Here is a 12,699-nt window from a genome sequence, read left to right as displayed (position 1 = left end):
AAGCTAAGTGTTTAAATGTAATCAATGTTCTTCAGCACTGTTCTGTTCACCATATCGGACCTAAACCGAACAGCTTAATTTCTCAACCCACAAGCAACAGCCAGTGACTACACCTTTGAAATGTTCATTTCAGAATTTTCCTGCCCCGTCTGTGTGTTGAAATAATGTGTTCCATAGTGGGACTACAGCATGGGTACGCATGTATTTCTGTATTATTGAAAATCGTGATTTAAGGAACAGCACACCCACATAGCAAGCTAAGATCACTTGTAACTTGGTTTTCGTTTCTCTGATTATTTGGTTAATAATCATACAGATATAATGAAGTAAATGCCTTCCCATAGAACATGAGAAAACCTGGAACAGTTAAGAAGCTGAAATAGTAAGTTAACCAAACATGCTGGGTATCGTTAAGAATTGGAAGACAGGTCTTTTAGGTTTTTTTGTCTTGTCAGTGAGAGAACTGAAAAAGTTATTACCTTATAGCGAGCCTGCTCCACATCATAGATCTTTTTGTCTGACACTACATTAGGAGCAAAGAATTTTGCAAGCTTGGCAAGGTAAACACCATTTCTTAAGCCTTCCTCCAGCTCTGTAGTTGGGGGCAGCTCTTCATCCAAGCAGATCTCCATCCACCTATGGACACATCATTTGAGAAACATTGTTATTTATTTGAGATTTTAACAAAAGTGACACCTTTCACCCACAGCCATCTTACTTACAGTGTCACTACCGCGACAAACATACGAGAAAAGAGAGCAAGCTAAGGGAAAAAAAACCAACCCAACAAACTGGTATTCATTCACATGGAAGACCAAAATTACTAGAGAATCACATCTGCACAGCATGGCTGTGACCCATCAATAGCCATATAACATGCTCTGAAATCTACATCTCCTAAGGAGTCTAACTTGGATCTTTTGAACAGCATTAGGCTTTTAAGTAGCCAGCAACTTAAGTGGAAACCAAAAGACAATATTGAGTGCTGCCTATTATCAGTGTTTGCATTATTAAAAGATTCTTGTGGCAGCGATGCCAGGGATGAACCTCAAGAGCATCAAGGCCAGCAATGTGCTGGGTGAGGTTGGTTCCTGCAGCTGATACACTCTGCAACCCAAGCTTGCAGCAGTGCAGATCTCAGTACCAACTACTCCTGCAGCTCATCCTCTTCTCACAACACACAGCAGCTCTCCATGTTCGCACCATGAAACACATGATGCTGGTTCTAGAGGAAGTGATGAAGCTTTTTGTTGGAACAGACCAAGGTATTTCATGCACATGAGGTCAACCTGGCAGTGATCTGACTAAAACAATCCCACAGCCCACAAGGTGGGTTGGCTTCTTGTCAAACAGTGACTAAATTCTTAGAGGTGGTAGTGTTTATGAGACTTGGATCTGATAGAAATGGTACTACATAGAAAACAGGAATTATAACCAGTTCAGAATAATAAACATAAATAAACATAACCAGTTCAGACGGCCAGTAACAGACATTAAACTGTATCATCCACTATGTTCATACTGAGTATCCAAGAGACACTGCTACCAAAGCACTCTCAAAAAAGGTTAGCATCCTCATTACTGGACCAGACATTCCTTACATTGGTGGTCTAGGTGTTTTGGCTCTGTGACGTTATTCTTATTTCTAGCAGTCAAATCACATTACTAAAGCCATAAATCTAGCTAATTATTTTCCAACATATTTTTGTTTTGTTTTTGCTTAGGCAGCCTCTGCTGTCATTAGAAGAACTTTAGTACCAAATGGACAAGAACAAAGCTATAGGCATTAGTTAACTTACTGTCACTGAGGCAATGTTGCTGTATGCTGTGCAACATAGCATTACAGATCTGAGATCACCTCCACAGGGGTGACTTCAGAAACCAGAAAGCTGGGATCCAAGTTGAAAGTAAGCCAGTTTTTCCCCAACCAAGAAAAACAAACCAAAAATACCTCACCACCTCACTATAGCATTTTGTTTCATGTTGAAGCTCAAGACAAATGATCCACTCCATAACATTTTTGGATTTGTTACAGGACATATGAAAGATCTTTCACTGAAGCACAGACTACCACAACAGCAATTCAGGAAACCACCATCCATAAATCTGGGACAGCATCACACAAACTGAATGGAGTGAGTGTCAGCAGGGGAACTGTAGTTCGCAGTATAAAAGCTGCTTTTGAGGATGACTGAATTTTTGAGTCTTCTGCTCCATCTTGCATTGCATATTCATCTGTTATGGGTCAAGATTCACACTCATTCTTATCTGAAATTTTATAGACTAAATAGATATATATGCTAAGGAAAAATGCATCAACATTTGCCTTCTCCAAAACAGACAAGAAAAAAATAAACAATGTTTACTCCCAGCAAATGTGGGTTCCACCTGAGCCAGTTAGCTTTCTATAGAATTTATTTCCTAAAACACAGCTTCTGGAAAAAGCTGTACAGGTAGCAGGAGGAGCTGGCTGAGTCACAGGCGGTATCACCATGAGCTGAAACTGTCAGTGTTGACCAATGAGACCAACTGTCTGCACCCAGATGCCCCCAGAGCAGCATTTGGTACCTTGCACTGGATCCTTTGCACTCCTAATTCTCAGTTTTCTTATGAAAACATTTTTCCAGCATCTTCAGTCCAGGGCACCAGAACGATATTACATTGGAGCTGTCTTTGAAGATACACACATGTGCCTCCCAAAATTGTGCTTCTCCCTTACAGTACAAAAACTTGCTATTTAAAGGCAACTTTCCCATGCCTCAGAATCAGCAGGTGCAGGAGCTCCCCTTAAATGCCAGGTGATCCTTGCTATGTGCCTTATCACAAGCAGTTCTTCCTCAGGGTTTCCTTTACTATACAGCTGAGATTCACAAGCAGAAAGTTCCATTTGTCAGAACTGACTCAGGTCATTTAACAGACTTATAGCTGAATATTTATTATCAAGGCATCACTTAGTGCTAAGAAGGAAAGGGTAATAGCAACCTGAGCACAACACTAGGAGAGAGAGCAGCCTTCAGAGCAGATCCAGACTAATCTATAACTCTGAATTCCTGTTCTTGTGGCACAGGGAGCTTGCTCTTCATAACCTTCTGCAGGTTGAGACAAGCAGAGGAAGGAATGCCTCTGGGTGGGTTTGGTCTGGTTTTATAGAAGGGTCCCTGTAAAACTTAATGGTTCCACAAGCTCTAAATGAGATGCTGTTTCTTGTTGCAAGTAACTTCCCAGCTTTTCAAACCTCCTGTTATTCAACAGCAGCAAAATTGTTTTGGATTTATTTACAGTGCGGTGATGAGCATTTACAGAATCTACCCTAAGTGGGTAAACACAATGCATTTGAGAAACAAATATGATTGATAAAAGGAGGCAAAGGAATAAGGGAAAAAAAAAAACACAACACAAAATAACAAACAAAAACAACCACCAATCAAGAATACAGTTGTCAGTAGAGGACATCCAAACAAGTCTCATTGTAGAAAGGGGTGTTAAATAATCAAACAAAACCCAAAACAAAACACCACCACCAAAAGTGGGAGAAGTAAATGGAACTAACCTGAAAGATAGAGTTTCTTTCCATTTATAACTACAAAACTGTAAGTGGGATCCATTCTAGAAAAATTAACAGGTCTGCAATAAGACAGCTGTCGCTTTCCCCTTTTGGGCACCAGTCTCCAAGACTGAGACCATGTCTACATCTGTATTATATATAATACAGTTTTTATGAATGTCTTGAAGTTGCAGAACTGAGCTACAACAAGGTCTACTGTGCAATTATTTACTCTGTTTTGTACATGTTTAATCAGAGGAAGGATAAATCCTGCAAATATACGAGCAAAAAATACCTGCCGTAAGACTGCTTGTACCAAAACATGCTGGGGACAACTTCTGGTGTCTTCTCTGCTCACTTCATGCTCTGAAGGGACTACTAATCTGCTTCTGCCTAACCTTGGTCGCATTGTTTTGGCTAAGTTCTAACAGCTACTTACTGCTCCTTACTTACAGCTACTTACTGCTCCTTACTTACAGCTACTTACTGCTCCTTTCTCCCTTTTGGACAGGTAGTTAGCAGGGAGGGAGGGGGCAGCTCTCCTGGTCTCTGACCAAGGGGGTTTTCATGTTATTTGTTAATTGTAAATATCTGTAAAATATTGTAAATACTGTGTATTTTGTACACATTCATTGCATTCCATTGCAGAGTGTAGTTTTTCCTGTAAATACAGCTTCCATTTGCTTCCAGCTGAGCTGGTCTAGCAAAGTAATGTTGGGGGGAAATGTCAACCCACCACAAGAGATTATGGAAATTATGTGACAGTGCTGACAGCAGTAGACTAGACTGAAAAAAATTAAATCCTTCTACTTCCGTTGCTTTAAGTGAAAGAACATCTACCTGACAACAAAGATTTATAGGTACCTTTCAAGTAATTTGTTTTTCTTTAGAGCACCACCTTTGGCAACATCAGATATAAGTCTCTTGCAGAAACTGTTCCCTACAAAAAGTAGTTAATACCATAACCATACAAGAAGGGCTTATAACTCAATGTTATATGATATTTTTTAACTTCAGTATGAAGTTTGTGGATTAAACCTATTAGAGCTATGAAACATGCATATGCATTTCTGCCAATTCTTTTTTTACAATGCAATACCATAACAAATGCTATGTTTTTAACGATCTTAAATTACTGCTAGATATATGTCACAAAAGCCTGCCACAGCAGTAAATACGATAGTTGACTTTGTCACTTATTACAGCTAAACCCAACTCCCACTCTTGGGTGGAAGGACAAAAGGCAATCTCAGGAAGGAGACCAAAGCATCCAGCATCCTTGAAGTCCTGAGTAGCAACACCAAAAATCAGCTATCGTTAGAACAGCCCTGCAGAGTTGCCCATGCCAGTTTTAGTCCTACCATTTGGGACTAAATATGCATAAACAGATGTTTTCCTGAAGAGAGACTTGGGTTTATACGCAAGTATGAATAAATACAGTCTGCTTCTGTTTTCCTAATACTGCAGTATTTGCCAGAACAGAAACAAAGGTTTTGTTTTAAACAAAACAACAAACACGATCAGTGGAAAATGTATCTCCGAAACTTTAAATTCCAATACATAGTATTGGAAAGTCTGCCCGGAGCAAGTACTGAGGTACACTTTTGATTTGCTCAGTTCTGTTTCGACTCTCGGCAATCTGAAGCAGAGCAATTCAACAGCGAATTTCTGGCAAGGTAACAATGATGACTTCTGTGCCAGACCCATGAGCAGTAAACAGCATGCTGCTCACCAAGAGATTCCAGTTTCCACATTTGACCATGAAAAACATCAACAGTATTATGAGCTCAGCCTTGCAGTTCAAAAGCAAAAATAACCACTGAATCTCATTCAAGGCAAGGGTCAAGGGAACTGGAAGCACCAGCACTACATTATGAACTTAACCAGTTATGAAGTTGTCATTGACAGCTTGTGTGGTCAGCACAGCATACACAGATGGCTGACTACAGGACTGGAAACAGTGGAGCCAATATTCAACAGATTAGAGAGCATACACTGTATAACACACCCATCCTGCAAATCCTGGATATCACAGCAGAATTCATACTTGTATTACCCTTTTTCAAATTTCTGCTGCAAGATGTGGATCTGAGGGCACCACGCTTTTAGCTTCTGGAAAGCAGACCTTTGGAGAAGCCAAGATGGCAAATCCAGAGTCAAAACACAGAATGCTAGATGCTGCTATGAAAAAGGTAGAATGGAGACACAGTTAAAATACTTTACCGCCCAGTCATTACCTCCCCGGATTACAATTACAGCCTTTCAGTTTGGTTCAGCACACACATTTTGTGGGGAAGTGAAACAGGCTATTGACCTAGAGATAACAATACAGACAATGTCATTCCAAAGAAAGGGTGAAAAAATCTTGCTGCTGTAAAATAAGACTTTAAAGAGTCTTCCTCAAAGCAAAATATTCGATTCTAACTTTTGGTGTTGTGAAGTGGTGGGAATATTTAAGTCAAAACTTTTATTTGAAGAAACTTAGAACTATACAATAGTGTGAGGCATAAGAACTTGCCATTTAGAGTTCCATATAATTATATCCTTAGTTTCTGAGTCTAAAGATTTGTTAAGAAATCTCACCTCTGAACTCTTTATTTGCTTTTGTTTAACAGGGAAAAAAATATATCCCCACCAACAGTCCCATAAATACGGTTTTTAAAAAAAATCAAGTGAGAGCAGCAAAAGCAAGCTCTCTGTGTTGGCTGAGCAGGATTGGTGGTGGTGGCATTGATTTGTTTATAAGGAAAGACTGTGTGCTAACCTTGGAATTTGTTCTCATTAGACTGAAAGATTTAACATGAACCTTCTCTTAAACCATAAACCTTAGGAAAAAAAAAAATGTTACAGCCACAGGCTATTTACAGAACAAATGCATGCAAAGCTTCGAGCCTGCCATTCCATGAAAACAGATATGAACAAATTAAATATCATCATGACAAAATGTATTAGCTGTATTAAAAAAACTGCACAAGCTTAGAGGTTCCACTTTGAGGCTGGATAGCAGCGACAGGCAGTGGAGAAAACTACTTTCTTCAGATTTTTTTTTTACGCCCTCGCATTCTGCTGCATTCAGTCTTAAATGTTCCTTATAGTTAGCAGCCTTGGCTCAAGTCCTCATACAGCCCTCTTCTGTCAGCCTACTCCTGGAACCACATACTCTATATAGTATCTTCTAAATTTAACACTCTGGATTCATACTCCAGCAACAGTCTCTACTGTATCTCAGGCTTTATCCACCTGAAAAACAAAGCAGTACACAGAATGCAGGCATGATGCAAGTCATTCCAGTCACCACTTATGCTACATACAAGAATTAATGTGAAGATAGCTTTGTGGAAGACACCATGAATCATTTGGCTACACAAGATCTCAACTTCACGTACAATAAGCATTGACTCTTTTACCAAGAGATGTTGGGTTAACTTCTAGTGCTCTAACTTTTTTTACCCTTTCATAAGTCAGTTCAAATTCCAAGTTGCTTATCTCTGAGTCTCCAGCCAGTGTTAGATTTAGCAGTATCTCAACTTATTGTTATCATTTTATTAAGGAAGGTACTGACTTTCATTAAGAGCTACAGTGAAAATTGTGAAACATATACAGAAAGAATTCATATGTGAAAGTACTAAAACAATGCAGATCTTGCTGCATATCACTGCATTTTGTTGACTTGTGCACAACTGCTTGCAGTTTGTTGCACTACTCCATTTCCCTGACCAAAGCCCTTCTGATGCACTTCATATTCAATTTAGATGAGAAATGAGCAGCAGTAATGACTTGCCCTCCCTATATGGAACACTAACCCAGCAATAAATCATTTTGGCAATGTTTTTTCCACACCAGATTTCTGCTGCCATGGCAATACTGCCATATTTACAAAATGACATTAAAGATGTTATAAAACTCTGTTTCACAAGATGGCAGCACAGATACTATTTGTTGATTTAATCTGTTTTATTTCAGCCATTCCTTATGTGGGTTAATCAGTGATTAAATTCCACAAGGCAAGGTGCTGCTCAGGAAACCAGCTCTGGATTCCCAGCACAGCCCCACAGCCATCACAGGCTGCTGGGCACCCAGCAGCAGACAAGTCCCATTTATTCAGCACTTGTACAATGGGAGAGGAACAGCAACACCCCAACAAGCAACAGTAGCACACATCTGCTTTTGACAACAGCAACCAGAAAGGCTTTGTTTTGCTGCCTTCTCTGTTTGCACTGAATTAAAATTTAGCACTGGGCATCAACCTCAAACTTGACAACTGATCTGTGAAATAGAGTTCTCAACAGTGGCCAGTGCTTACACAGGCCTTGCTGACGGTCCTATCTTATCCTCCTGCTCATGGTTTGGCTCCCAGTTGGCAAGGCACAAATGCCTTCAGAGGCAAGAAAGTGGTATGGGGAAGGGAGCTTGCCAACCTGGTGGAGGCTGAACAGCTACAGAAAATATTTTTCCTTAAGAAACCTTGCCTAATTCTTCTCAGAAGAAAGAACAATACCCAACAGGTTACCTGAGCAAACAACGTGGAAATATTAAGTCAGCGTCTCAGGAGAGACAAAGGATCTGGGGAAGGTGTATCCTTTTTTCATATGAGGAATTACTTTTCACATTTAGATTAAAAGGGGGGAAAGGATGAAGGAAGGAAAGCAGTCCTCTTCTAAAAATCCTGCAAACTCTGGGCAACTAAGTTAACACAACTCGGATATGCATCACCCAGCTGCAGTGCAGAGTCTAGACCAGTTTCAACAGCCTATCTCCAACAGGCATCAAAGACTACAGCAGCAGACACACAGGTCTTTCTTGTGTTGGTCTGGCAGTGGTGGCTCAGCAGTCCCTGAAGAGTATAATCTCAAGCAGAGGACAGAGTCAAACCACTAATGAAATTTCAGATAGTTCAGACAAGCTCCACAGCAAGTGCCACATGCAAACACAGTGTCTCCCTTCCAACCCTATAAACCAAATAATACTTTTATGTGAAAAGGAGAGAAGCTGAATTTGGCATGTGAATTTATCTGAAGCTAGTATTTTGCCAATCTATATAGACAGAAGCAGACACAGCAATAGAAACATTTTTATACAGCACAGAATATGCTGAGTGTGGAAATGTTGCAAAAAAGAGTTATTCCCCCAAACTCATGATGTTTGCATTAGGAAAACACTGATCAGAGACTTCAAGACCAGGAGTTAGACTTGCTATATGTCTTCTACAATTGCAGTATAGTAAGTGTTTAAGGCACCTTCTCAAGAAACTACTCATACAGTATGAGAGATTTACCAGTTTAAAGGGTTCTGGCCTGGCATAATCTAGTAGTCCTTCCAAGCAACTCACAGGACTGGAAGCATTCCAGAATGTGTGTCCTTGGCAAGCCTCAAAAATGTTACAGTAAAATAACCAATGATGGTTCTTTCAGGTAACCCTCACTTTTGTCATGTAACAGCCCTACTAACCTTAAATTGCTGTTACAGTAGATCTTTACTCATTCTACACCCTGCCATGGCAAAAATTACTATCCAAATCCATAGAAAACAGCTAATCCCCATGAAGTGATCTGTCCAACAATGCCTCTGATGAAGCTATTAGAAAAGCTAAAATTAACTTGCTCACCAGGGTACCTGCATGATTTTTGTTCACCCTCTCCCAAATTCGAGTACATCACCACATGTGCTGTTTCTAGCAGCTAGTAAGCTAGCCTGGAAAAGCAGCTAAGGACACCACAGCAGTCATTTTTACATCAAGACTTGGTATTTTATGTTTGTCCATTACCACTGCACAGTGCTTTCCATGCAAGCATTAGTCCTCAGCTGTCCAGAGGGATGTTTTATTGCCATTCTTTGCAGGAAAAATAACAGACAAATATTTCTGCTATTTTTGTAACTGACACTTTACTAGATTAAAAAAAGTGACCCAGAGGAGTACCTCCATTGTAGATTTGGCATAAAAAATTGTATGTAGCATGATTTAAGACCACCAGCAGCTCTACCTGCAGACCTGTGTATTTACTTGGCAACTGATGCAACTGGGTCAGCAGAAAACCTCAAAGGAGGCACAGACTATAGAGCATGTCAAGGCCACACAGGAAACCTATGGCAGAGCAAGAAACCAAGCTCAAGCATGACAGGATGCATGGTGCTGTTCTGACTCAACCAGTTCAAGCTCATGATCAGTTTAGGGTATTTTACTGTCTAACATCTGACAAAAGTTGCTTTTGTGAAAGCAGCCAGCAACAAGTATGCAGGTACAGAAACCATGAAAAGGACGCAGGAAGTACATCTGCTAGACAGGCAGCCAGAACTCTTAAAGAAAAGTGCAGGACAGCAGCCAAATAAGAATTAAAAGACACAGATGAGAGAACAAGATGTTAAAGAAGTGAAAAGACTGGAAGAGCCAGCTTGTGAAAGGCTGAACTGTTGTTAAAAGCATTTAGTGTTATGTAAACAGCAAAAAGAGGAAGTTTGAAAAGTTTAAACTTTGTCCCATGTCAAAAAGAAACACAAGGCAGAGGAACAAATTTAAAACCAAGGCATTTTGGTGAAGAACTCCATGCACAGCACCTAGGTTTCCTTTTTCTGCATTCTTCTTTCCATGATTATGCAGGCAATGCTCCCCTCCATTTTCACGTTCAGTGGCTGGAAAACAGTACTCCTCTATCTACTCAATAGCAACGTACAAAATTTCGACAAGCATATGCATACAAATTAAATCTGCAGCAGATTAGGAAACTATAGGTAGTATAACAGCATTTAATAATCCACAAAGAAATGAAACCCCAAGAATTTAATGGTATTGCTTTATACTGGTGAAGATAAGCAGGCTTTCTGAAACAGAAAACAGCAAAAAAAAAAACATAATCCACAAGTGCTCAACAGCCTGACCCTTATCATCAGCACATAAGATACGAATTATTGAACTAAGTTTTGTATCCTCTAGGACCATGTGATTATCCTAGTACCAAAACTACATAGTGTTGTCTACAGAGAACTGAGGCAGCTAGATCACACTGATTTACAGTATGGGTGGTGTTCAAAAACTTCTGTACAATATGTTGATACAAGCTTTTGGTGAAGACCTGGCTACAATTTTATCAACCAAGCTGGAGTTTTTAATGAGGATATACAACTCAAAGCTGCATAAAATAGTCACAGACATCTCAAACATCTTTCCAGACAAAATTCAAGAGTCAGGAATAAAACCATTCCTTTAAGAAAGTGGACCTGAGAAACTAAGTGTTTGAACAAGGTGATTTAGCTGCAGAACATTAAAATCTTGTCTTTCAACAGCTTGTTAACACACATAGGTAACAATAGGACAGTGAAAGCTGTATTTCAAAGACTAGGCTAGGAACATGACTGAATATGATCAGTATTGTAAAAAATTAACAATGTAATTAGTAGAATCTCATGCAACAAGTGTCCAGTGTCTGGTTACAGCAGTTTATTTTAAGGGCTTTGAGTCTGCTGCTCCAAACAGCCTCAAACACAAGACAGTCTCATATCCATGAACAAACTGAAATATCCCTACCAGTCAGAGTAATCACCAAGTGTTTACCTCAGTATTCAGGTTACTCAAAACAGTAAGAGAAGTTTAAGAAACACTTAACCAGGCAAGAGTCAAGAGTCTCCCAGTTAACTGACAAGATATCATGCACTGGCTAAAGTGAGCTAGGTAGACACCACTTGATTCAATGGCAACAAACTCAATGGCATAGAACATCTACTAGTGGCACCTTGCAATAGCCAAGAACCCTGCTTTCCACCTAGCTTAATGTACCAGTGCATATGAATATTTTTCTCTATCCTGCCAAAAAAACAGTGCTTTCTAATAAGTGAAATGGGCAAGTCAGCTATCAGCATCTACGTTGTTGGCTGGCTCCCCCCAGCCAGCCCACATGATCCGGTTAACTCATCTTGTAACCCAAGCACTCCTCAGCTACAGATGACCCAGGCTCTGCTGCCCTGGTAAACACCAGTCCCACTGTGGCTGCCACTCAGGGCAAGCCACGAAAACCTCTGGATATTCAGTGTCATTATACCAATGACCAGCAGAAAAGCAAGGATAGACAGAACATATGTTTGTCATGGTAGGGCCAAACAGCCCCAGCACAAACAGACAAACACTAAGGTGTCTAGACATGCCTCCCCCACCCCCTCCCACCCCCCTCCCCAAATTCCTGCAGAAAGCCAGGGTAATGCAGGAAAAGGAACAAAGGAGACAGGACCATGTGTGGCTGGTAAACAGCCCTGTACCTATGGTAAGAGCATGTGTTCTGGCCACAGCCTGGCAGAACTCCTTCCCATTGGATAACTATGTGCTGGTTTCAGCTGCCTTATTGGCCCACTCAGTCTCAGGCAAGATTTATATACAGGCTGATTTCTAGTTGCCTGTGCTCAAGCCTTGCATGCTTGAACCTGCTTGGATCTCGTCTGCTTGAAGTATCCTCAAGCTGCATAGCCTCGAGTTGCCCAGTCCAGCACCTGGCATAAAGCCATGAGCCTACACACTGCAAGCTACAAGAGAAGCCATGAGCTTAGGAGTCAGAGCCAAGCCTGTTTCCCCTTGCAACCAGGATTTTGCCATGCCTCAGTTTCCCCAGGACAAAGCAAGCGCCCATCGTGATAGCATCATTAACAGCCCACTGTCTGCTGAAGCCAGACCAGCCATCGAAGACCATGTGGCATTCCTGCTGGAAACCTGCTGTGCCTGGTGCATGAGTGCCCCAAAGCCTCTAATACACAGCAGCTGCACTCCCTGCTTGGGTACAAGCAGCTATGAGTAATTAATTAATTGCCTCTTCAGCTTAACAATTCTTACCAAGTCTCCCCCCATGCGGTCGAGCGCCATTTTGCTCCTGGAGTATTCTTTCTGCTATATGCCTCCCAGGTTCCATGAAACAGTTAAATTGATATAGTTGCCCAAATACTGTACATTCCCATTGTAAATACATTCTAACTGTACATCAAACCTTTTGATATGTGTTGGCAATTTTTATATTAATAAAAGAATCTTAATAACTTTATTAATATTGCCATATAATTAATAAATAAAGGAAATATTATATCCTTTAACAATGTTTCCAGAGAGCTTTTAGCTTGCTCTAACCCTCTAGCAATCTTTCAGGTGCACAGACCCTAGAGTAAAGTTTGCTCATCAATTTCTG

General features: G+C 40.5%; 1 protein-coding gene across 1 annotated transcript in view; it reads right to left on the bottom strand.

Annotated features, from left to right (window-relative positions):
• The window catches only part of IQGAP2 (IQ motif containing GTPase activating protein 2), a 141,587-nt gene that overhangs the window by 72,596 nt on the left and 56,292 nt on the right, over positions 1-12,699 (bottom strand). The window contains exon 3 of the mRNA XM_054179067.1: positions 480-636. Coding sequence (XP_054035042.1) covers positions 480-636 — 157 coding nt within the window. The remainder of the gene's footprint in view (positions 1-479; positions 637-12,699) is intronic.

This window comes from Dryobates pubescens, chromosome Z (genome assembly GCF_014839835.1).
Source record: "Dryobates pubescens isolate bDryPub1 chromosome Z, bDryPub1.pri, whole genome shotgun sequence".
Taxonomy (NCBI): Eukaryota; Metazoa; Chordata; class Aves; order Piciformes; family Picidae; genus Dryobates; species Dryobates pubescens.
Note: the sequence above shows the minus strand (reverse complement) of the source record. Positions and strands in the feature narration are given on the sequence as shown.